The 27,678-nt window shown below is 37.0% G+C and overlaps 1 protein-coding gene across 1 annotated transcript; it reads right to left on the bottom strand.

Moving 5' to 3' along the window:
* Nucleotides 1-1,961: 1,961 nt before the first annotated feature.
* Nucleotides 1,962-27,647, bottom strand: LOC121417112 (serine/threonine-protein kinase greatwall-like). The gene is made up of 13 exons (XM_041610696.1): nucleotides 27,525-27,647; nucleotides 19,504-19,568; nucleotides 18,805-19,000; nucleotides 17,093-17,232; nucleotides 15,678-15,766; nucleotides 14,920-15,032; nucleotides 12,650-14,203; nucleotides 11,846-11,963; nucleotides 6,318-6,476; nucleotides 5,796-5,909; nucleotides 4,849-4,950; nucleotides 3,306-3,416; nucleotides 1,962-2,255 (listed from the first exon to the last, which is right to left on the bottom strand). The coding sequence occupies exons 1-13, from the start codon at nucleotides 27,588-27,590 to the stop codon at nucleotides 2,203-2,205; spliced, it is 2,880 nt and encodes a 959-aa protein (XP_041466630.1). The 5' UTR covers nucleotides 27,591-27,647; the 3' UTR covers nucleotides 1,962-2,202.
* Between the last annotated feature and the right edge of the window lie 31 nt (nucleotides 27,648-27,678).

Genomic DNA, 27,678 nt, shown 5'->3' with positions numbered 1-27,678 from the left:
ATCGCTAATTTCAAAGGACAATTCTGATTGGTTCATAGTCGGTCTCTCGAGCAAAATGCAACAATGATCTTGATTGGTCATTTCATTTAGCTATTAATCGCTAACCTTTGTGTTACAGCGCCCAGGTGGATATCAGACAAAAGTGTGAATAGCCTAATTGGAAATCAGAAAAACATTGTATCTGGGCTACATGGCAATAAGACCAAATGATTAGTACATGAACTAGTTGTAAACAAACTAGGATAGGAACAAATGGAAAGTAGACAGACTGGTGATTAACACTGTTCACTGGATGAATGCCCCTCAATTTGACCATGATAATCTTGTGAATTTTCTCATTTGTGCTATTAAAACATGGTTAAGAATGTGCCCTGCTACAGGAGTACAGCCTTGCCCTATATACATTCAAATTCAAGGCCAGTAAGATTGACAATACAGGTAACTTGCATCTCTTTGCACCACATAAATCTATTTGGAATAAAGTAATACAGGCATCAGAATTTAATGAGAGTGGATTGTTATTTGCTGATTCCAGACTTTGTGAAGTGCATTGGAAATACATGTAATAGAGACTTCTTTGGGGGAGAGCAAACTTGATGTACAAGCATGATATTCTTCGACTAAGTCTGATCAACCTCAGGCAACTATCAGACAGAAAGTGACATTATCCAGGATGCTATATAAGCACTTGCCCGATTGCCCGGGGCAAGTAATAGCTAGAGTCGGGCGAGTGTTTTAAAGTAAAGACCAAAGCTACTTGCCCACATCGGGCAAGCAAAATTCTTACAGAAGAATGACCAATATCAGGGTCAATATGATATGATATTGACCCTAATGTTGGTCATGGAAGGCAAGATAAAATCACTTTGGAAAAAGAAATGCATTAGCAAGGTAGATCAGTTCAGAGAGAAAAGATAGAAAACGTTAATGGTTTATAAAACTCCAAAACTTTCTTTTGTAGAGGTAAAACTTTTTTCCAAGGATTTTTGGGGGGCAAGTAAAATTGATTTCTGGGCAAGTATATTCCAACTATTTAATAATTTTACTTTGCCTGACCAAGCAAGTGCTTCTAAAAATTTATGCAGCATCCTGGATTATCACCTTTTAATTTCATATTTATTATTGTTAATTCCGTATTTATGCGTGAAAATAGAATTTAAAAAATTTATTGTTCGAAATAGACATGAAATGAAATACTCCGAAAATTTGCTTTGCCCAATTGATCGTGGAACCGTCAGCCACTGTGCAGCTGACCCCTATATCTATGATATTTTTTTTTCTCTGTTCAAATGAAAGATATTAATAATCTCATACATATTTAGCCCTCAACCTATCCTAATGAGTACAATCCAAAAACCAAAACTTGAAAAAATAAAAAAACACTAACCCAGGTTTCCACATATTTGCTTCTCCCCATTTGACATATTAAAGCAAATGCACTGAGTTTCCATAGTATGTTAACAGTTTAAAGCCTGTGTATAGCTTTGGTAAAGGATCAATAATGTGATTGATAATCGAATATCATCTAATATGACAGTCTTACTGAAGCATAGAGACCGTTAGATATTTTTCCAACTGCACTTCTCTGAGAAAATTTCAAATATTCAAATCTTGGATATATAGCGCCCTCTCTCGGCGATGCTTGGTTTAAATTAAAAAATGGGCATTCAAGCACTTATCTTATAAATTTAGTGATTAGATATCCAAAAGTTACAGACAAAGAACATATCTTGAAAGTTTCAGCCCATTCCATGATTTGGAATAGGATTTAATTGAAAGACAAAAACACACAGATATTTTAATTTGATCGGGTGACCCGATCAAGTTAAATTTCCATGTAAAATCGCAAAATTTATCCTGTAAAACACATTTTCATTTCATATCCTCCACATCATAACTGTTATAGGGCATATCCATTCATATTGGCTAGCAATGAATTGGAATAGTGATAGGTGCATTTTGGTGGATTTACCAAAACTATACACAAGCTTTAAGCACCAGAAAATTGTAATAAGTTAACTAGGAGCCCATATAGTTTGTTACAAAAGGACACTTACTGTAATATACATGTAGATGTACATGTATATGTAATAAGAGTTGTACATGTGTCCATGCATTTCTTCTACTTTGAGCTTCGACTGGTTCAAGGTTGAGCGTCTAATCATCACATAGCTTCGATTGAGATGGCTTTCCTTTGCTGTTTCATGAAGCGAATGACCCGCAAGACAAATCCAAATTGCATGCTTTGTTCCGTGCTGGAAAATGAAAATCATTGTCACAATAATTATCAGTACACTCTACATTAACAATGCTGTAAACGGAAATTATTATGACTTATTTCTCTCTCTCTTTTTTTTACACGAGTTGAAATGCATACATGTATTAAGGATATGTCTCCTTTGTGACAAAACATATTACAGCAATGATTATCTTACACATTAAATCAGTAGACAATGCGATTTTTTTTTTACTTTTAGAGGACAAAATTTGTATAAATATACATGTAATTTCACAGGAATAAAGACAAAAGAATAAGTCAGGATGTGCCATCATCAGCTTGCTCAATGAATATTCATGAGACATGCATTGAACTGTTTCACTGAAATAATGCATAACTTTTAAATGTCATACTGGTAACTATATTATTCCTTGTCTGATTTTGATGAAATTTTCAGTGTTCTGTTTATCTGATTTTACTTTATCCCTATTTAGCCTGCAGTACCTCTTTAAATCCAATATAACCCCTTCAACCCTTTGAACCCGATAGGCCGGTATAGCAGTAAACGTGCAAATACCGATCGGCCTGAAGCCATGTGACTTAAAAAACATGGGTTCTAAGTGTCAGGTGATCTTTTTAAAATGATGTCATCTTTCTAGTAACTGTGGGGATATTTAGTTGATAATTTCAGTCAAGATTGGTATTGATTTCAGAAAGTTTTTTTTGCAAAAAATATGACCAAAACTATGCCACTCTACAGCGGTGGCTTATGTGGCATGTGTGGTATTACACGGTATGCGCGGCAAGGCACGTGCTGACTATGGGGAAGCTATTGATAAATGTGACTTAAGTCAAAACAGCGATTCTGAGACCAAAACAGTCACTAAAGTTGATATTTCTATCTGTAGACTAGGTCTATGAGAAGCTAAACAGCTTCAGTCAGCCTGGTCCGGGTAATAGCCGTTGGGCCTGAAACATGGGAGTTTGTGAATGTGATTGATACGTGCAAATAATTCAGGGTATGGGTCACCGCCGCCCCTAATAATTTAGGGTTCAAAGGGTTAAAGCTCCTAACTGGTATACTCACCATCAAAGTATGTTGTATCTGTTTCATCATCAGGGGCAGGTACAAAAGGAGGCTCAAGCTCTCTTACATGATCCCAATCAAGCTCATTCAGAAACTCATGCTGCTTTACATCTGATGAAACAAACATCATTCAATAGCATAAATTATTGACTAGCATTTCATGAGATATCAACCCATATTGCTCAATCTTAATCCAATATTGTTGTCACACACAGCTTGGGTAATATTTGCTCCAGCTCTCTTACATGATCCCAATCAAGCTCATTCAGAAACTCATGCTGCTTTACATCTGATGAAACAAACATCATTCAATAGCATAAATTATTGACTGGCATTTCATGAGATATCCACCTATATTGCTCAATCTTAATCCAATATTGTCCATGCCAACACCTTGGGTAATATTTGCTCCACCTCTCTTAAATGATCACAATCAAACTCATTCAGAAACTCATGCAGCTTCGCATCTGATGAAACAAACATTCAATACCGTATAATATTGACCAGCACTGTATGAGATACCAAATTATATTGCCTGATCCTAATCCAATGTTGACCGTGCATACAGCTTGGGCAATATTAGCTCCAGCTTTTTGATGTCCCATCAAACTCAAACTTATGATCTTATATCTCATGAAGAAAACTACAATTCAATAGCAAACCATATTGACTAGCATTGCATGAGATATCGACAAACAATAAAGTATACTGATATGCCATTTCATTTGACATTCAAATCATAACAAATGAAATACAATCATAGAACAAGGTGGGTCGCCAAACTTTTGACCCCTAGATGACCTTTGACCCCATCATCCTCATGAGCACACATGTGCCCAATGATCATACATACCAAGTTTGAACATAATTGATTCAGAAATAATCAAGTGAGAGCAACTTGAACGAAAACTTTATCATTTCTATAACAGACTAACAGGAAAAGTGATCCCTAAGTCTCTGCCAAACCATGTTAAGGCAAGACAAAACAGGGTTAAAGTTAGGATAAGGTCAGGATTATTATTAGGGCTAAAGAGAAATGCCAGTAGTTGCAGTAAACACTGATTTCATGAGAAAGTCTGTAAAACCAGGCTTAATTGTCAGTATATCATCGAGGATCTAGATCTGGTACAGTTACATAAACTGGACTTTGTGAAATCTTGAAATCTATGCTGAAAAATATTCACACTGAAGATCAACACAGATAAGCGTAAAGTGGGACAGTGAATTATAAATTATTACTCTGAATGTTGGCCTGATGCTTGACCCAAATCCTGTGCTTATTTGCTAATTTCTCAGCAATTACACAATTTCTTCCAGAATCCTTTGGCACATTTTTTATTCATACAAACAGACACTTTGGCGGTCATTTCATTGGATTCTGTACGAAGTCATTTTGATATCGTTACAACAACTGGCATTTACCTTTAAGTTATGGTTTGAAATTAGGGCTTATCTTTGGCTAAATGCACAAAATTTTCCATCAGGGCAAATGTCAGCACAACAAACATCATGAAAGTCACATCACCCTAACTTCTCTTCATACCTATTGCTATTGGTCTCTGTTCTGGTGCCAATGTAAGAAGCTTCTCAATAAGATCCTGAGCTATAACTGATATAGCTTCATCTCCTTCGGGCCAGGAAAGTTCTATATTCAAAGTAATAAAAATATATATTTTTTTTTTTTTAAATTATGATTATAAAGAAAAATATTTTTAGTACTATTAATGATAAAAATAATGTCTTACTTCCCAATGGATGCTAATTCAGCCATTACAAATGGTTTGAAATCACTTTAACTCATCTTAAAATGTGTTTTTATTTTAAACCTGTGCCACCCATGTCTGTATTAAGCAAACAAGCTTATCATCCTAGTTTTGTTCTAGATGTAAATCAAGAAAGATTCACCAGAAGTGAATACAGAAAGTACGATTTTAACAAAAGCATAATGAAATTTTTTTTAATAGGACACTTAACCCTAATACTTAACTGGGGGGGTGGTCAATTTGAACCCCATCCCCCCTCAACAAACTTTGTCACTATTCCAAAAAGCCAAATCCTGGGCGAATTTGCATAATCACCAAGTAAAAAATTTACAAAATCAATTTTTCTAATGTTTACTTCTTAAGAAGTCTTGTAGTTTACATCCGACTCTACGCGTGTGCAAATTTTCACAGTGGCCAAGATCTGGCCACTGAAGGTAACCCCCCCCCCCCCATGTATACTGGTCTGAAAAGCCCAGTTAAATTAGGGTTAAAGGAAAGGGAATGCGGTGCTCATTTTAGTGGCATACAAAGCCATTAAGAAAACCTAAAGGGCATCAATAGTAAAATGGGACACATGCAATGGGTTACCACAGGGCACTTAGGCCACAAGAAAAAGGACACTTAATTTGGCCTTCAGTCTACGAATATTTGGAAGGACATCAAGGCCATTATGAAGGCATTGAAGGCCTAGGTCTCGGTTAAAGCAAAGTACTGAATGAATACTTACCTCGACTTAGGATGTTTTGGAAGACAAGGTCTGGTGAGTTGTCACAGAACGGAGGGATGCCAATCAAGAATTCATAGAGACACACACCAAGCGCCCACCAGTCCACTCCAACACCTAGAACACGGGAGAATATACAATTGCTTGAAATGTGACTTATCATCATCATTCTCATCTTCATCACCATCATCATAATCATCAACATCATCATCATCATCATCATTACCATCATCATCATCATCACCTTCATCATTATCTTTATCACCATTATCATCATCATGAAAATCATGATCATCATAGTCATCACTATCATCATCATCATCCTTCACCCTTCATCACCATCATCATCATCATTATCTTTCATCATCCTTACCATCACAATCATCATCAACCTCATCATCATCACCACCACCACCATCTTTCACCATCTTGCCATTACCATCACCATCGCAATTCACCACCATCATCATCATCACCATCATCGTCCTCATCGCCAGCACTGGAGGTAATTTTTCTCATATTCACAATGTGGTTGTTGCAAGAGCAGCTCCGGGGCCAAGTAATCCGGCGTACCCAGGATCCTCTCTTCCTGCGGCTGTCCACTCGCAGCCTGGAGAGGGCGCCGTCTGCAACTCTTCGGCGACCGGAGAGGGGTGGGTCCAGGGGTTATGAGGTCACCTCGACCTGAAAGTAAAAGAAAGCGATGTGGTAAAGCCAAGGTTTGTAAAATGGATGAATTAATGAAAGGTGAAAATTAAAAATGTCATGTGCAAGAGAGCAGTCAGTTGGCAAGCCCCTGTGTTAATGAGCAAATGAGCCAGATTTATCCAAGTCCTCTCGTGGCTAAATTCATGTCCCTTCAAAATATTGTGAATTGAGACTTTCTTTCTCAAAGAATTTAACCTCTTTCTCCTTGAGTAATATTGATTTTTTTTGTACCATGGGAAAGATTAAATGTTACTTTTTTATATTGGTCATTTTTTTAATAAAATATTTTAATATGTGAATTTTTTACCTGAAAAAGATGCATCAAACAGAATTTTCTTCCTCTGCTTTCACTTGCAAATTTTGCAACATTTTGTGGTTTAGGCACAAACATTATTTATATCGTCAGAAAGCTCAAACTCTATACTTTCTTACAATGTCACTCTTGATATGTGGCATCTCTTAGATGGGTCAGCAGCCAATTTTTCCATCAAGATGCAAGACGAGATTTCTGAAATTTCTGAGTAACATAAGATCCAGAGTTCTGATTGGCTGAATGTTTTCAAAGCAACAGGCGCAGGTAATTTGAAGAGATTACCACATGGTGTGACCTTGCAGAGGCCCAGTGTGGGGAACATTGGAATTTGTGTGGGTGTGTCGTCTCTATGACCAATCAGAGCGCAGTATTCTTGTTTTTGAGCTGCTAAATGTACTTAGCCTATGAAAAGCTGGCTGCTGACCCATCTAAAATACATCTTCTTATAAAAATTATATCATATTAAAGCTTCTAAGATCTTCAGCTTTATTATGATTTAAAAATCATTTGGGCTCAAACAGAAATTAAGTGTGAAAGCAACAACTTTTGTTGCATGAAAAAATTATTTTGTTTCATGTTTTAGATCAAAAGTTTTCCCTATATTACAACATCCTTTGAAAATTCCAAACACATGACCTGAAAGAATGATTCTTCTTCTTTACAATGATACTAAAAAAATTAAATTTGGTCAATATTTAGAGCAGCAATGACCGAATAAAAAGAGGTGTTTTGGTTCGCACCAAGTACAATGCAAAAACTCTCGTCATGAATAGATAAAAGAAGCTTTTATATTTTTTCACGGCTTGCCGAATGACTGAGAGAGAGAGAGAGAGTAGTCTGCAGGCACAGACATTTGTTTTTTGTAATTCACATAGTACATGTATATAATTCAGAGTCTGAAGTAGTGAGACTAGCACAGATTCAGTAAGTGCTATGGCTGCCTCTTATTTGACACAGATAAAGAGTTTGGAATCTAGTTTTCACTCTATACATATTTGGTTTAAGTATCAAATTTGAGTAAAAATATCATATTTGAGTCTATATGTCAAATTTGAGTCTATGCTTGCTGAAAAGACTAGAAAGATAAAGCAAAGCACAAAATGTAAAGGGTCATTTTCTCTGACTTCATTGCTCTGAATCAATCACAGGCAAGGATTTCGGTAGCTTACAACAGAGAGTCAGTGAAAATCACTGATCATTTGTTATGTGAAATGCTCCCACAGACTGTAAAAGCTCAGCATCGTTGATTTTCCTGTACAAGGGTAATAGGATGCAAAACGGTATGGGTGTAGATCAAGGGGGGGGGGGGGTAGGGGGGGTTCAGACAACATCCCCCCCATATTTAGGGTAGAAAAATTATAATGATGATGAAAAAATGAAAAGTTTGATCATGATGATTATAGTGATGATTATAGTATGCCATCAATCAGTTTGTTTCCCTCGCTTGTTATTAAATGAAAACATTATTTTCCAGGACTTTTAAACAGATGGGTGGAGGTTCAAGATGAAAAAGAATGAAATGTTTATCTTTATGATATTTTTTGGGGATAGCCTGTATTATCATCCCCCAATAATTTAGGGTAGAAAAATTGTAATAATGATGATGAAAAAATGAAAAGATTGATCATGATGATTATAGTATGCCATCAATCAGTTTGTTTCCCTCGCTTGTTATTAACTAAAAACATTCTTTTCCAGGACTTTTAAACAGATGGGTGGAGGTTCAATATGAAAAAGAATGAAATGTTCACATTTTTGAACACATGACATAAAAGGACCCCAATGAAAAACAACTTTTGTTGTTCCATCTCACCAGCGGTGAATAAATTAATTTTAATAAATCAATTAATTCAAAAGGGTGGAAAATAAACGGGAGTAAAAGTGTGGCAAGATAAACGGGGAAAACCCCATGGACGTAAATCCCATAGGGGTAGATCTTGAAAAAGTACAATTAAATTTATTCAGATTTTCCCTCCCCACATCCAAGTGCATGTTTGTCCCATTTAATCTGCAACCCTTTTGAATATATCTTCATTTTTGTTATGTAAAATAAGTAAATCGCCAGGCATCGCTGTCATAAAAGTTATTGTAACCAAATTCCAATGCGCGAAATTAAGAAGCTACCAAGAATTTCTCTTTGCGCATATCTAACAAAACGCACTGGTCATAAAACATGTAAAAGCTCTTGAGCAAATTATCCTGATTATATCGCGGACATATCTGAGGCTAAAAATGGATGCAAAGCGCAAAAAGTATTCCAAAATAACAAACTTCTTTCAAGCAACCCCAAGCAAGAAAGCAGAAAAAGTAATGAGAAAGGAATCTGAAAGTCCGCTGCAAGAAAAAGAAACAGCTAGTATAAGTGAATTAGAATCGGCATCACCTAGCGCCACAGTGGAAAGGAAAGGTGAAGAAATCTTCCATGATGATGAACCAAATCACCCTCAAGATTGTTCGATCATTCACCCAAAAGAGACAAAATCACAAAAGATATACTTTCAGAAGAAGTGGTTGACCAGATATCCATGGCTCCATTACCAACCGGAGATCCAAGGAGTGACTTGTTTCGAGTGCAAGCGGGCTGAAGCTATGGGAATCTTGACATTATCAAAGAAACGAGATCCAGCCCTCATTTCTGATGGATTCAACAATTGGAAAAAAGGCTACTGAACGTTTCGATGGGCACCAGATGTCAGAAACCCACAGGTTTTCGGTGGCTCAGCTTAAGGCCCAGAAAAAACCATCAATTGACAGTCAACTCAACAAGCAGATCAAAGAGCAGCAGGATACTGCTCGCCACTCTCTTGTCAGGATATGAGGTATCTTCTGCGACAAGGAATGCCCTTTAGACGGAGGAATGCCGATGAAGGCAATCTGGAGCAATTGCTTAAGGTTTTGTCTGATGCTGATCCTCAGTTAAACTCATACTTGAAACACACAACGAAATTTACGTCTCCAACATCCCGGGAAGAGATCATTCAAATCATTGCACACAAAGTAGGCCAAGAAGTTGTTAAGAACATTAGTTGACTTTACACACTGATGGTTCAAGAAAATGCTGGAGAAATATCATATCACACTTGAGTTTTGTTTGTTTTTTATGTTTGTTTTTGTATCATGCACTTATTAAAACATGTTAAAATCCAGGGTTAAAATCGTCTAAGGAATGGTGGTAAGCCGAATGGCGCACGCGAAGCCACACAGCTTGTAATCTGTGCTAGTCTTAATTTGTCCGAACCTGCATATCATCATGCATTAAGAAGAAAAATGATATTGCCAGTCGGGTTAGATTTAAGAGAGAAGTTGTATACATCATGCTCAATAAACAGATCACTTTGTACATGGTCCAGGCAATTTTGTCATTTTTTCTTTCGTATGAGTTTAGAATAGGCTTACTTGTAACACAAATTGAATTTTCAAAAGAATTATATAATACACTGCAACAATGAAGGAATTTCCAAGAACACCATGCATATCAACCACTCCCAAATGTCCAAACATGTGATTTACGTGGGGGTGATGTTGAAAGATCCCCATCCACAAGAACATTTGTGTCAATCATCCCCCCAACCAAGAATACCGATCGACACCCATGCAAAACAGCTTTATATTAATGTACTTTTCTGATAGCCTACATTAGTAAGCAAAAATCACTGTTGGAGAAGGTGATGGGCGAACTATCAATTTATTTTTTTTTTTTTTTTTTATCGATTTATGAGGTAAACTGGATGTAGCTATCCAGAGGAAAGGTAGCAAGTACATCCAGCTTGCCGAGAAAGTGATAGTTTGCCTCGTCACCTGAAATCAAGAGGTGATTATTTGCTTAATATTCTGCATCGAGAACCATTATAACTGAATAGATATCAATTTCAATATCTCTTTAAGATTTTTTTTCAAATCAAGGTTTCCTTTGAAAGAAATATCCAATGAAGACAATTATGCTTGATTGAATGCTAGCACAAATGTAACAAGCATCCGAGATCATGCTCCAACAAGATTGTGATCTCACAAAGGAACTTTATCATCATAACGAAACAATCGAGGGGCAATGCACTTTTTTGCACGTAGTACACTGCACACGCACATCTAGATCTTACGCGATCGTCACTGGAAGTGATGAAGAATGATAGACCAAAGAAAAATTGAATGGCAAAATTTGCCCACACTTAGATTATGCTAAGTTTATGTTTATATTTATTTCTTGTTGTGAATTTTGGAGAATAAATACATACACAAAAATGCAAGTTTATTTATATTTTGCTGTATATGTTTTGATTTCCGTATGCTTTTTTATTGTGAATTTCAGAGGATAATTATGTACAAAAACAAGAGGTACAATTAAATGTCTGATAACAAGTATCTCTTTATTAGGCAAAGAAATATTATTTGGTATTTGGGGATACTTTTCACGACCTTCTGCATAAATCTCCTACACTGGATAAGCTTTGACATTGCAGTAAATGGGTATTTTTCAGAGCTCTTTTTATTTTTCAGGGCTCTTTTGATCATATCGGGGGGGGGGGGGGGGGGGGGGAATGGCCCCAAGCCCCTTCACCCTTGGGGCGGTATTCTGAAAACGTTCTAATCACATATGTTCATATCTCCGTCACAATCTCAAACATGTATTCTGAAAACGTTCTTATCTTTGCTGTCTTTACAACCTATGCCAAGAGTGTAAATTTATATTTTGCGCATATACATGTACATGTAATACCAGCGCACGCTTGAAAGATAAGAACATAATATGCATGTGGTATTCCGATATTCTGATGTAGAGTTGTACTACGAGTGCTGATTTTCTAGTTCAAATTTAAACTAGAAAATCAGCGCTTGTAGTGCAGTCACTATACAAGCACTGTAAGTGCTAAATTAGCACTTCATATTTTACAGTGTACAGAGATAAGACCGCGTCAAGATTTTCAGAAAACCGATTTGCAATGATAATAGCGTCTTCCTATCTCCATGAGATAACACAAAAGATAGAACGTTTTCAGAATACCCCCCTACTCTTACCACCCCCCTTGTCTCTTACCTGGTGTCTTGTAGCGTATTCTAGCAGGTGTGACGTAGGCTAGTTTTCCTGGGGTCCGGAATGCTATTCGTAGAGGGGTGTGACTCGTTCCCTGGGGGCCAGGGGTTGAGGCATTCCTCTACAAGATTTGGGAAAAAATAGAATGTAAAAAATGACAGGGTAGGTAACAATAGGCCAACATAAAGAGGAGGGGGGGTGTATTTTTCACCTTTGGATGAATGCTGAATTTGGGGGCTATTTTTTGCATGATCTTCAATCAAACAGTATTAATGCAAATACCATTATTACGCTGTGTGTAGGAAATTGAATTTCTATATACTTTAATGTTGCTGTGGCAGGCGTAGAGATAATTAGCATTCTATTTGATTTTTTGGGGGGGTGTGATGAGGAAAAAATCGCTTGTTGCACTCATTAATTTCCAATGCGGGGAGGGGGAAATTCTTAGGGTTGACCCGAGTTGGATTAGGTTGATTGAAGTAATATCTACTTTTCCAAACCTCATCCAAAAGATAATAAAATAGAATTACGAGGCAGATTTCTTGTCAAATAATGCATTAAAACTCTCATTTTCAACACTACAATGAGAAGTGATATACAATGTAAAGTGCTCACAGGATTGTTTACTTTGACGATCAAAATTCCTCAATCTTATCAACTCTCTGATATTTCAGTGCTTCGCTGATATAGAGGGATGTTCATGATTTGATTTCATAGCCAATAAAACACATGAAATATTAAGGGAACATCTCATTCTAATGAAGCATTCGGCCTGATTCTTGATATCATTAATGGAATCCAACTCACTGGTTTCATGCTCAGCCTGGCAGGTTCATCCGGTGAAAAGTTTGTAAGGTCAGAGAAAGCACTCCTCTCCTGCTGATCACATGACTTCACACTGCAATTTGATTGGTGGGACAACATACTGTGACTCCTCCCATCCTCCGTCGGACTTGACATCACCTGTCCCTTCGGGTGTTGTCCATTATCATGGCCAGACGGCGACAAGCCAACTGGTATTTTCAAATCCGCTGCTTCGGACGCGTGATCTACACTGACCTCCAGGTCAAAGCTGACGTTCTTCTTTCCAGATGACCTCCGAACTTTGACACCTTCTTTCTCTGCATGGCCAGTAGTCGATGACCTTGATGCATCCAGATCAAGTCCCGAGAGACTGCTGTCACTGTTTTCTGGACCAAATGAGGAACTGAGTCTTGATCTATCATGACCAACGGGATCTTCTCCTGCACTGACATTGTCATGTCCAGGAATGCCTCCTACTTCTTTGTGACTGGACTGTCCCCGATCAAGCAATGCATGTTCTGAGTCAAAGCCATCCGTTGTCCAATCTGAAGTGATAGATTCGATACTCTTGTCACCAGCTAGACCAGATTCATTAGAGCCACGTCTATCATGTTGAACTGTACTTCTCATTGAGGCATCATTGTTGCTGATAATATCCTCCAAGTCTTGGCCAGTTGATGTTCTTGACGCGCTTCCGTAGCAACTGTCCCTGTTGATATCTCCTTGCAAGTCTATGTTGCCAACCATCTCTGAACCTGCTGGGGCTACTTCTTCCATGCTTTTGTCTCGTCTTGACTCCACATCCTGAAGACTCAGGCTACTGTCGAGGCTTCCTGTATCACTGAGCCTGCTCCCATGGCCATCTGTGTTTGACTCGTCATCTCCATCTGCCACAAACAGTTTGAGACTCAGCCCCCTGATCTCTGACGTCAAACCGCTGTGAGAGCCAGATCTAAGCATCCTGACGCAGCCTTTGGGTGGCTGTAACACTGGGCTCATCTCTACCTCGGAGAGATGTCTCTTCTTGCCCCGAGCACTGCTTCCTGACCCCATCACTGGAACATCTTCAGTTGGTGAGGAAGCCATGGAGTACCCCTTCTGCAATGGTTGTTGATCAGCCTCAGGACCTGACCGTCTCCGTTCATCGCTGAAGCTTAAATGAATCGAGGGGCGACTCACAGGTGCCCGCCCTACTGGAGTCTCAAACACGACGTCTCTCGCTCGTCCTTGCTGTCTCGCAGCCATACTCCCAACTCGACCTGACCTCTGACCTTCAGATCCTAGAACTTCCTGGAGATATCCTGAACCCTGAGACCTTTCATTTGTAGATCTTATCCTTTCTGAGAGACATACACTTACACCTTCCGTTCCGCGATGCGAATCATTATCGTGGGAGGTTTGGTGAAGATGTTTCTCCTGGGTTACCTCAGAGAGCCGCTCACCATAACTATTAGGGCGAGGCAGGCCTTGTCTGCTGACAGCTGTAAGGAGAGGTGAGGACAATGGAGTGTGTCTTAGATGACGGAACTTCTCCTCAAGCGCTGCTCCTGGAGTGTCCTGCAATGAACAAGGACGGTATGAAAACTTGATTTTACACACTTAAACCTGGCAATTGAAAAACACTTGTGCATTTGCTCATGATTTACATCCTTTTACATCCACGATCACGACGAAAATTGGCACACGTATTACCCATGGCAAAGTCTACAAAACTATACGCTCAAATTCTGGGAAAAATCTCACCGCTAATTATGCTAATTTAGGCATAAAATAAAAGTTTGCTCTAATTAACTAAATAATACTCCTAAAATGCTAATTTTTGGTTCAGACTCATTATAGGAATCTGATCAAATGTACTTTATTTTCCTATGTATTTTATTGTTTTCTAAATTTCTTATGTATTTCTTTGTTTTTCAACTTTTCATTTTTCATTGTTTTTTTTCAAAGGAAATTGTAGCGGACTTTATTTTGACCATAAACAAGAAGAAATTAATTGATTTTAATTAGTAAACAGATAAATAGAGATACATTTATGAACTTTGGCTAAAACACTATTTTCTTTGGACTTGTACACAAATTCTTTTTTTTGAGCAATTTTGGTGGGATTCAAACCTAAAACCCTCTGTCTACAAGACGAGACTCAGAACTGCTCCACCACTACCCTTCCACATAACACATTTAACCAATCTCAGGATGGTCAAATACGCTGATTTCTCGCATTTCTCAACAATCTCCTTGAAGCATCATGTGGGACTAAAGAAGTGTTGACTTACGAATGTTAGGTTGGTCGTTAGAGAGAGAACTTGTCCTGGTGTCCGATAGAAGGAATCTGTTCTCTGCGGCTTGACCACTGAGGGTGTACCGAGGATATCCGTTATGTTGATTTCTGAGAAAGACAAGATATTGTTTCAGTCAAGCAAAAGAAAAAAAAGGGTGATTGCATTCTTAAATATTGAAAAAAATACTTTAATAAATGAATAACAAAATAAAACAAACATACACATCAAGAAACTGTTGCATTCTGAATCTGGGGTAATAATAAGTAAAATTCAAGTGATCTTTACATTGAAGCAGTGAAAGACAACTCACTCCCAATTCAAACCACTACTCAGATACATGTACATATATTGGTACCTCAACGGATCCTCTGCTTTTATAGATCCCATCCTTCAAAACAAATGTAACGCTAGGTGATCGAGCATTTGCTTGTGCAGCCCCTAAGCCCTGGAATAGCTTACGCCTGGTAGTTAGGGAAGCATCATCAGTAAACAACTTTAAATCAAAGCTCAAAACACATCTATTTAATTAATAACAAGCTTTTTAGGAGTCCTAAATAGTGCAGTAGAATATATACTTAATGGATTAGTTTCGGCGCTCTGCAACTTTATATTATTGTTATTCATTTGATGAAATGTGGCCTCATTGCCTGGATACAAATACAAGCAACAACTCACTCATTCAAAGTCATTTCTAAATTGTGTTCCCTTTTTTTTTAGATGAATGCAATATAGAAATGTTAGCAGTGACTTACTGTGATCCATTGATATCTTGGATAAGCCAAAGTCGGTGAGTTTAATATGGCCATCGTTTGAGATCAGCATGTTATCAGGTTTCAGATCCCTACAAAGAATGATATAGGAATAAACAAGGCATAAGCGATTTTGCATAACGCCCACTTATGAAAACAACGAGGGGAGCATTTCATGAAAGGACTTGTCTGACGTTTCATCCGACAAGTCCCACTTTATCCGACAGTTACCATAGTAACATTGCTTATCAGCCAATCAAATTCAAGGAAAGATGTCAGATCTGACAACATGTCCGACAAAAATGTTGATAAAACGCTCCCCAGAAATATCGTGACTTGCCAGGGCATCCAACAGAATTGTATCAAAACTTCATTGTGGAATAACAGAAAATGACCTTTGGCCTTACCATGTGACCTCCGACTGCAGCAAAAATGCAGGTCCCCTAAGTACATCTACCATCCAAGTTTGGTTGAAAATTGACTCACGGTTGCGGAGTCATGTGTTTTAAGAGTCTTGCATGTAAAGTTTAATGTTGACCTGAAAATGGCCTTTGACCTTTTATGACCTCCGACTGCAGCATAACATGCAGGTCCCCCAAGTCCATTTACCATCAAAATTTGGTTGAAAAGCGACTAATGGTTGTGGAGTTATGTGTCATTAGATTTGTGACGGACGGACGACATTTGGATCCCTACGTCTAATAATAAATTATAAATAAGGGCTACACTATTGCATGAGAGCGAAGTTGTCTAGTACCCAGGTTTTGAAACAGTGGCCCACAGGACACGAGTGGCCCGAGAGACAATTGAGTGCGTCCTGCCACTAAATAGCCTGTGAAAATATAATTCATGAAGAAAAAGTATCCGCCCAAATTCATGAGGATTGCAATGGACGACATGACTCCATATTTCCAGTGTAATGCTAGGGAAGGACAATTTTGCTCACATTAAGGCATGAGATGGCGTCAGATAACAGTGGCGGATCCAAGCTGGGGCGCAAAAGGCATATGCCTCCTCAATCTTTTTAAAGATTATCTGTTCAACACATGTGTCATATCTTATGAATATTATGTTAAATCCTGTCACAAATTAAAATTCATTTCATTTAGAAAAAGTAAAAATTTATGTTTTTGTCTTATATTCTATTTTGGATATCTGCTAAATCAAAAAAAAATTAAAAATGATAAAAAATAAACAAATATTATTAACAATGATACTAACAGGGAATAATTTTGCTTTACAAATTTGAATAGCATTTTTGGTTATAAGAGAAAAGCTCTCAACTAAAGTAATGTACAGCCTATGTAAAAATATGCTATGAATAGTAGACTTTAAAAAATTATGTGAAGCAAATTGACATGCGATACCAGGAAAATTATTCACTGAATAATAATATAACAGCAAACAAGTCAACAAACCTGTGAATGATATTGTGTTTATGGAGGTATTCCAGTGCCAGGACCACTTCGGCTGTGTACATCAGAGCAGTGCGTTCATCAAAGTAGCCACAGACATGTAGGAGTGATTTCACATCACCACCAATTAAGTATTCCATAACCTACAGATCAATTCAATGGGAGGTACAGATGATGTACATGTATAATAGTCAATTTCTATTCAAATTCATTTTTTTTAGTAGAAACGTGGCCCTGGGAAGCAACAGTGCTGCATGTATTATTTTCCATAAACAGCACCCCCTGGATATCTGTTAGGTATGATACATGTAAATAACAGAAATGTAACTAAAATGACAAAGACTTTTTTCTAAAAAGAAATTATCTTGTTTTTTGTAGCAAAAATTTGATTTTTATAATTTAAACCAGCACCCCCTTCAAACATTTTTTTCAAATCATTCCCAGCAGTCGACCCGTGACCCCCCCCCCCCCTTTGAGAGGCAAGTTTGTGATGTAAAAATCCCATTAAAACAGAATTGTATCCCCCCCCCTTCTTTTTTGCTTGTCAATTTTTTTTTTGGACGAAATACCCTTAATTTTTGTTTAAAACATTCTCTTTTTTATAGCTTGTCAAATTTTTTCCTTGGGAAAATGTGCCCCCCCCCCTTGAAAAATCCTGGATCCGCCCTTGATTCCCAGGGCCCTTATTAGAGACAATGTCTGTATTTCTATTATTAGTTTGGATGTCACATATCACAGAATCAGCATACATCTTTTACACACTTAATTCATGCGGTAATGGTTAATATTTTACAACAATAGAGAGCAGCAACAACCATTAACAGAACACTTACAATGTAATAAATTAATATGTCATATACAATCATAAAAAGCAAATTTTTTCACTATCTGGTCAATCCCCAATGGCAAAATACATACATGTACATCCATGCAATTAGTGTATTGTAACTGATAATGGTTAAATACATGAATTGATTTGAATTGAAAATTCATTACCGTATTACGTGAATGACACGAGAATACAGACATTGGTTAGTTTAGCTTATTATTATTGCTTGGAAAGACCCAGCATCTTGCTAAAATACCATGCTTGTCTCGTTAATTTCTCAGCAATAATAACACATTTTTTTTACCAGAATCCATTGGACCAAATTTTGTACTTAAATATAGTCATAATCCATTGTCATTAAATTGCATTGTGTTCAAACTAATTTTAGATTGGCAGTTACCACAACTGGCAAAAAAGCATTATATACCAAGCGCAGAGAAGGCAAAAAAATATTTATATGCGAAGGCTACTTTCACAACTAACTGCCTAAAACTGCAACATTTGATAAGATTTGAAATTGCAATGAATTGAGATTTCCAGGTCCCCTTTTGTTACTTTCCAGGGATGTTTTGAGCATTTCGGGGGCTACATGTAAATCGCCTTTAACCCCATGCAATTTTTCTCCTGAGTCACCCTTTGAGTCACACTTTTAATCTCTTTGTGACACATACCTGAATTTGAGTTTGATCATAAGCATGAAACTCACCAAATATATATACTTTGTTGTCTGTATAGAGTAGAAATGAACAATGAAAGGCCTTTTTGAAAATTCATTACGTGAATGACACAAGAATACAGACATTGGTTAGTTTAATATTATTGCTTGGAAAAAAGACCTGGCATATTGCTAAAATACCATGCTTTGTCTCCCCTATATGTAACTCACCAAATAAATATACTTCGTTGTCTGTATGGAGTAGTAGAGATGAACGATGAAGGGACTTTTGGAGAGGGCCAGTGCGTCCCTCTCTGCCGTCACCTGGGCGGCCATGTTCTTGTTGATCATATCTGATTTCTTCATAGCTTTGATGGCAAAGAGCTTCTCCTTCTCTCTTCCTTTGCGGTAGGCCAGGTACACCTTTCTATGGTAGGCAAGAAAATTCAATGGAAAAGAATTTTCTCTGTAGGTAGTACAATATAACGGTTCACTCATGTACAATGATAATATTCATAACAAAAATGAAACAAAAAGAGATCAAATTCAGCAAGTAGAAAGAGGAAGGAGGCGAATGAAAGATGTGACCCCATAGAAAGAGAAAAAGTAAAATGATAGTAAAATCATTATATTCCATTTAATTATTGAAAATTTCATGAATTAATGTTACATAGGCCTATGCGAAAAATGAAGAAAATAAAATCAGGTCTGATAAATGGAAAGACAAAAACAAAATCATTTCTAATTTCTCTATACACTTATAACTTTTAAGAAGTCATAGACCTAATAGTATAACCCCCGCCCCCAAAAATTTATAAATAATCATAATCAAAAATGATAATAATAAATAAATAATAAATGAATAAATAAATAAATAAAGAGATGAGATGAGATCGAATAAAATAAAACAATATAAATTTGAAAACTCACCCAAAAGCCCCTCTGCTGATTGGTTTAATGATGGAGAACTCATCAATGGTAGGAGCCTGATGCATCTGAAAAAATATTAGTTAAAAATAAGAATACAAAAACTTTTATACAAATAAGGTTTGAATTGTTAGCCCATAATACCAGTAAATAAAAAAAAATAATTCTTATAGAAAAGATTGAAATAATATACTAGACCTAGTGCCAGGGACCCTGCTTCTCAAAACCAACAAGTTAGTTTAATATACATCAACCAATGAGTTAGCTCTTACTGAACCTTTTTTAGAAAGGCTTTCTAGCTCGACACCCCTTAATTTTGACACCAGAAAGAGTAGACATGGAAAAAAGCATTTTAAGTTAAATTAAAACATCACCTAATTTGTTAAGAGTCACACCATAACTGTAATTATTCTTTGAAATACACCTAGCAGAGTCTAGCCATAAACAATGGATACATCACGCTCATTAAAACCATGAAGGCGAGAACTCAGCTTAAACCTAACATTATGCCTTAGGAGCTATTAGAGCCATTGGACGGGGCCAGTTGCCTGTAATACACAGTAAAATCTCATGAAGAGTAACTTACCGGTATGCAAACTTCGACACGTTAAGCTTTTCTGCTAACTTTTTTATTCTAAAAATGCACGTAGTAAGTGCGTAAAAGCTGGAAAAATAACCTTTTACTGCCCTGCGATGATTTGGAACTTGTTAATTTTGTGATGGAGAGTAAGTAATGAACTTTTTTTTTAATAATGAAATGTTTTTGAAATAATGAAATTTTCATGCGGGCAGTTTTGAGCATGCGCATGCGGGCGGTGGATGCAAATCTAAAACTTTCATTCTCTTGGCCTTACTAACTGTAGTGTTAGAGGCATCACACACAATATCACTTGACATTGGATTCTAAAGGTAAGCCTAATTTAAATTTGGAGACTGCGCCTTTTCTTCTATCGCTCCACGCCTTTGGAACTCCCTCCATTCTTCACTTTGTGAAATTGACAGCATAGATAGGAAGTTAGGAACTCTTAAAACTCACTTGTTTTGGCAGATGTTTAGTGATTAACTTATTGGATGAGCATGAGCCTTTACGTTTTAACAGATATTTGGCGCAATATAAATGCTGTGGTGTGGATCATCATCATCAAAATAAAGACAACATGCATTTCAACTGAAGTTTTACCACTCCTAGTACCAATGAGGTCCAAACATTAACATGTATGGACCTCATAGGCGACATTACCCAAAAATATGGGTTAGACAATGCTGTTCTGATTTCCAACCCAAGACTTTGGTAAATGTACGCCTTAATACAAATTGGAGTTACGTGATATGACTTTCATTTGGTGGGGATACATTAAAAGTATTAATTAAGTAGTTCAAATTAAAATATATTATCATTAAACTTACATTTCAGGCCCTTTTTGTTGATTTTCGGTGAGCGTTCCACACAGCTGCGACGAGTGATCAACTCCGAAGTGATACGCGAACTGGTCAGCTGATCGGTCAGGTGATCGGTAGATTATCTTTTTGTAAGACGTTCATAATTTATGTAAAGCGTATCAATCTTCAGTATCTTGATTCCAAAGTATCAGTATTGCAGATAAATGTCATTATTGATTGGAATCAGTGGCGGATCGGGGGGGTGGGGGTGGGGGTGAGCATTTCTGCCCGATCCCCCTATTGAGATTTGTAGTAAATATTTTGGAATTAAATACGTTGTTCATATTAGTTATGCGACCCCTCCCTTATGATGATCACAGCATTATTTGTAATGGGGATATTTCGTTCATAATTATTCTTGTCTCTTCTTTCTCCTTTTTAGCCTTTTTTTGCTTGTTAAAACCTTTTTTCCTTTTTTTTTTTGGGGGGGGGGCTCGCCAAATTTTACGTGGGTCAAAATTACCTTCATTTTTTTAGTGACAATCTTTTTTTCATTTGTCCAGTTCTACGCGAGACAAAATTACCTTCGATCATTATTATAGTTAAAAACTTTTTTTTATTTTTTATTTATTTATTTATTTTTTTTTTTGGGGGGGGAGGTTGCCAAATATCACGCGAACGTTTGTCAGCTTTTACTGTTTTATTCGACTTATAATCAAATATTAAATGGGGCTTACCACAGTTTTTTTTTAAGTCAATTCATAAGAATATTCCTCCTCGGGATTTGAGCTTTCTTTCATGAAATATCAATTTTTTTCATGATTACCAAAAATACTTAAAATTTTTTATCGGTGTATGCCTATAAAGCTTTAGCTCATGCGTTGCGCCTGCCATATTTTAATGCTGATCAACTTTATGCTTTTAATGAATTCCTAAAAACAATAAATTCTCAGATCATCAATTTTGTCGCAATCGAATAATTCGATTGCGTCTCTCTATCAGTTTTGAATATTCATAAAAAATATCAGCTCGTGGTTTTTGCTCATAATATTTTGATTAGTAAATTCTTCTCTTATATAATCGAGTCGGATAGATAGATAGATAACTAGAGAGAGAGAGTTGGGGGGGGGGTCCCTCAGCTACTTGTCCTCGCTTATTTGTTATTATTTGTTATTATGCTCATGTTGTGAGAGCTTTGTGTTTTCACATTTTTTTCTTTTTCAACCTTTTTATTGTCTCGGAGCTTCCCTCTATTTCTTTACACTATAATGTAGTCCTGTTTCAATCATTGGCGGCGGAAGCCCCAAATTTTAGGAGGGGACAACCTAAAAAATTTTGACAAGCAAAAAAAAGGCTCTCAACCCAAACATTTTAGGGGGGACGTAGGAAAATAAATTGACAAGCAAAAAAAAAAAGGTCAACAACAAATTTAGGGGGGAACGTCCCCGCTTCCGCCGCCTATGGTTTCAATTCTTTTTTTGTTCTCATTTCAATGAAAACATCATTATTAAACTGACGTACATGTAGAAGACTTTATTACGAAATTTTGACATTGTTTTGTTTCATTTGTTTGGCTTTCTTTTTTTCTTCTCCTCATCTTCTTTTTCTTCTTACTTTTTCCCTTTCCTTATTTTCTCTTCAGTATTTCATTCAGGTATCCGCCAATTTATACAACACCAAGCATATAGAGGCGGATAATCAGTGAGGGAGCATGACGGTGTGCCGCTCTAAAAAAAAGGAGGAATATTGGAAGAAAAAAAAAGAAGAAGGGATGGGGAAAAAATAAAGAAAAAAAAGATGATGATGGCAATGACGATGATGAAAATTATCTTGGTGATGATGATGGTTGTGGTGACGGTTGTGGTGATGATGATGGTGATGCTAATGATAGTGGTGATGATGATGATGACGAGATGTAATTTTGTTATTTTGTCTTTGAAAAAATTAAGTAGTGCAAAGTTGAATTCATTTAAAGTTTATTATGAAAATAGCAGAAAAAAAATTGGTATGCGTTCGAGGAATATCCATCCCCCACCAATCTTTTTCAAAGGTAAGATTTTTTTTTTGCCCGGGGGGGCCACTTCCATTCACGAGTGGATACCATGCGCGACCATGGGGTCTCGAAAAGCACCCTAAACACGTAATTTCCATATTCTGAAAATGCACCCCTTAACAAGTATTGGCGTGTGAAACCCTACCCTTAACAAGTATTGGAAACAAAACGATACTCTTGGCAAATATTCCCTGAAATGAACCCCTAAACAAGTACAGGAATGTTTTATTGTTACGGGTCCTTCGGTCGTCGGCTTTACCTTATTTGGTTTAGTACGACCCCACCTTCTACACCTCGCGCAAATCGGACTCTAAACACGAAGTGTTGGAGCAAAAAGGACATCCTTTATAAAACATTTTGATTTTGTTTTATCATCCCCGCAAATTAGACCCTAAACACGACGGTTTTCCTAGCGAATTAATAGATACCCTTCGTTATTTTTGTGTTTTTGACACCCTTATCACGTTACGTAGGTAACGTGCCCTATCGTGAAAAGGACATCCTTTTTACGTTTTCTTTTTGGTCGCGCATGGTATCCACTCGTCAATGTAAGTGCCCCCCCCGGCCCCCGGGTTTTTTTGTGACGGCGTAGGCCTTTGCAAGCAGCTATTATTATGGTAAAAAAGTAAATGAAATGTCAAGAAATACATGATAATGATTTTTATGGTACATTTTAGTAGGCCTATATCAATTCATACTTGTTATCAAAAAGAAAAAAGTGGGTCGTTACGGACCATTAAAAATGGGAAATTTGGGCATTTTATATTTAGGATAGAGCAACTGCTCGTTATAGACGTCACAATAAATCAAGCATTCTAAATTCATCAACTCCATTTTTTGTCAAATAACACCTTCATCGATATTTTGAAATGATTTTTCTCATATTTTCATCATCTTTTTATCAGGGTGAAATTCCCCTTTAATTTACAAAACAGATTCGCAAACAATATCAATAGTGGGAGGCAAGGGTGGAAATCTAAGGTAGGGGACCAGGGGCTGGAAAACAGGCAAAAAAAAAACAAAAACAAACTAACAAAAAAAAAAAAAAAAGGAAGGTTTATCACCCCCAAAAGAAGGTCGTCTCGTCCAAAATACATGTTTTACTTCGATTTAAATGATGTAGGCCTATTTCTTTCCATCATATATAAAAGAACAAAAATAGTAGGGGGACATTTGATAATGTGCCCCTACTATTTTGGGTTAGGGGGAAGTGTCCCCCTGGGATTTGCGCCCATGTGGGTGGGGGGTGCTGCACCCCCTTTCGGAATCATTATGGAACAGTGTGATTTCGATCTCATACCTATAAAAAAAATAGAACAAAAGAACGCCTTGACCACAGGCCAAAATGCCTAACAATTTTTCCGCGGCATTAACAACTCTCGTAAGGGGCGCTCCATTTATAAATAGAGTTGCATGTGTAGCTGTCTATGGCAACAGAATCCATCGCAGAATTGAAGCCAGAAGCGTGGGAATTTGGTAGGTATGTGACAAAAAAAATGAAAATCCTCAAATCTCAATGAATTTGGTATCATTTGAAAGCCCTTAAAAAGACCTTTCAAATGATACCAAGAACTCAAATTTTCATCAAGAAATTATAAAGTTATTCCAGTTTAAGTCGCGCATATTTATCCAAATTTGTGGTCATTGTCTTAATGTAAAGTCAATGGAGTGCATAACCGATTTTTGTGACCATTTTGTGACCATTTTGAACCCAAGTCTTCAACGGGCTCTAACTTCTTTGTTTTTGAGCCCTTTGAAGTAAGTTAGGTATCAATGGAAAGGTGAAAGAAAACTCAATTGATGTGTAATCATTTCACTTGGTAATTTTTCTTCTTATGTGTAAAATAATTTCTTTTAATTAATTCTAATTAATTATGCAAATTACAATTACTCGCCTCTTTTTTTTGCCAAATGAAAGTAATAATGAGAGATAATTTGTATATAATTTAGTTGGCATCAAAACAGCATCATGTAGATAATTTCCTAAATGAATTTGTTTAAAGTATTGTTTTTGTAATTTCTAATGTATTTCTTTGTTTTTCTGATATAAATTACAATTAGCTCTTTTTCAACTTTAGTATTGTGTACATGTATGTATGGGGTCTTTTTTTACAAATGAAAAATATTCCTTTTGTACATGTACTTTGTATGGTATAAAAATACAAGTGTGCTTTTCTGATGTATTTGATTGTTTCACCAATTCTTTATGTATTTTATTGTTTCAACAATTTGTTTATAGATGGATAATGTACCTTTCATTTTGGAGACCGTGGGCATTCGATTACAATTTTTTTAAGGAATGAGCAGCAGAGTCTGAGGGTGTAAAGATGTAGCATTGCATGTAATTCAAGTATCAAGAAGGAAACATAAAAATTAAGCTTTAATATATGCATTTCTTGGATATGTATGATTACAACAAAGGCCATGTTCGAGCACTCCTTTTTTAATGAAAAATAAGTTCATATTCTAGCGTGAAATCACTGCACATAAATAAAGCTCTGAACAGCAACAAAAACAGGCATCAAAGCTCCAACACTCAAAACAAGAGAACAAAAGTGACACAAAAACTTATACAAATCCCATCCCCATTTCAACTTATGAACACAACCCTCCCCCCCCCCCGGCACCCTTCTTGAAAAAAAAATAATAATTATAATAAAATAGAAAAAAATGAATAACATAAAAAAAATAGACAATAGAGCCATGTGGAAGTGAAATATTTCCTCTGAGAGTGAAAAATTAAACAACAAATTTTTTGCATTTTAATCATGGGCGGAAATTGGCCCCAAAGGTAGGGGGACGCTGGCATCGGTGGCGAAAGCCAACAGTTTTAGGGGGACCACCAAATTATTTTGATAATCAAAAAAATACACCAAAGGTTATCAACCAAAAATTATAGGGGGACGCAGAAAACTAAATTTGACAAGCAAAAAAAAAAAAGAAAAGAAAAAAAAAGGTTATCAAAAAAAAAAAAAAAATTGAGGTGGGGGGATCGTCCCCCACCTCAAATTAAGGGGGGGGGGTACACTTCCCCCAGCTTTCGCCGCCTATGGATGCTGGCAACTCTGACAAGTTAAAAAAAAAGTTTATCCCCAAACTGTTGTAAGGTCATTTTCACCCCAAAAAGTTTGACCAAAAAAGAAAAAAAAGAAAGAAAAAAATGTATTATTGTTACATGTCCCCCTATTATTTTGGGTAGGGGGACGTGTCCCCCTGGGATTTCCACCCATGAATTTAATTTTAGAAAAGTCAACATTGATATTCCACTGTCAAAAGCAAATCCAGTTTCCAAATGAAACGATAATCAACCACCTAGACTCTTGAGTCACATAACCTTGGGATGATAAAATCTTTCTGTGACAAATGAATGTATTAAAATCAATATCAGAATAATTATCTACGGTATAATGACAGAGATTTCCCAAAAAAGGCACAACATAATCATCAAGTAAGCAATTTACGATCTAGTTCAATCCAGCATGAACGACTCACTATCGACCGCTCCCATCACCCTGCCAACCGCAGGCGCATCGGGCAGCTCGACTGACGAGAGACCGGCTGTGACAAGGGTAGCATCGCCCTGCCAACGGCAGGCGCATCGGGCAGCTCGACTGCCGAGACCGGCTGTGACAGGGGTAGCTGGCATCTCTTATATCTGGACTGCGCAACGTCAGAATCGCGTAAGTTTGGATTTTTTGATAATTCAAATATATTTCCAGTCAAATTGTATACCTAATCGGATTCTTGTTTTACTTACCATTTAAAAATTTCGAACATTTACGCGTCCAAAAATTTGATGAACTTTCAAGCTCCGATATCCACACTTTACAGGCGAGTATCCACATTGAAACTTATATGTACAGAAAGAGCACATCTTCAGCTGTCTGTTAAAAGGCACGAGATTGCACCTACTATGTGCGCATGCGCATTAAACCCCATTTTCAATGAGCCGCCCAGACAGAGGCGATGCCACTCATAGCAAAACCCGCGCGAAAACCGTGCCACCAAAACCAGCGCTCGCGATGCCCCGTATTCGCACATAGCTAAATTTGGCAGAAAATTCAAGAAAAGAACCGGTGAGTACCGATTTAAGAGTAATTATATATTCATTAACATTTATTGAATCATAAGAATAAAGATTTTTTACGGAAAGAAAGCTTAGTTCTAAGCTAGGGCTGCCCAAATGCGCGTGAGTGGAGTCTCAGTTTCTTAACACGGGTAAGTATTGCGGTGTCGCCTAGAGTGAAGTTTTACGACGTACGACTGTCTTCAAATTTTTAATTATTTTTTTTGTGTGTTCTTTGACTTAGAAATACCAAACGTGATTACAAATTTGTCTTGAGACTTGAGTCTGAGCTTTATAGCACTGTTAATGATATTCTTTTAAATAGGAATGAAATAGGTCTTGCAGGTAAAATTAAAGAAAAAAAAGTTGTTCGGTCTTGCCAGCCACACACATCGCTACGCATGGGACCGAACTTGTTTCTCAATCTCAGACTCGATCTCGAGTCAAGGCATTCATAATCATATGATGTACATAATTATAACAACATTTTAAAAGCATTTCATAGCATGAAAATGGCATACATACCTGTGAATCTGTCTTGGTCAACTCAGAATTTACATTTGACGATGATGGTGACAACATATTGGTCATTTTTCTCTCTCTTGTGAAGGGATTTTCAAGTTTGCCGCTGCTTCACAGTGCCAGTACAGTGGCCGTGTTTTCTTTTCTGTTCAATTCT

The sequence above is a fragment of the Lytechinus variegatus genome, chromosome 6, assembly GCF_018143015.1.
Source record: "Lytechinus variegatus isolate NC3 chromosome 6, Lvar_3.0, whole genome shotgun sequence".
NCBI lineage: Eukaryota > Metazoa > Echinodermata > Echinoidea > Temnopleuroida > Toxopneustidae > Lytechinus > Lytechinus variegatus.
This window is presented reverse-complemented; position numbering and strand designations above follow the sequence as displayed.

Coding starts and splice junctions, on each gene's coding strand:
- LOC121417112 (XM_041610696.1), bottom strand. CDS start 27,590: ATGACCAATATGTTGTCACCATCATCGTCAAATGTAAATTCTGAGTTG. Junction 19,569..27,524: donor TGACCAAGACAGATTCACAG/GTATGTATGCCA, acceptor ATATTTTTTCAG/ATGCATCAGGCTCCTACCAT. Junction 15,033..15,677: donor CAAGATATCAATGGATCACA/GTAAGTCACTGC, acceptor TGTCTTTCTCAG/AAATCAACATAACGGATATC.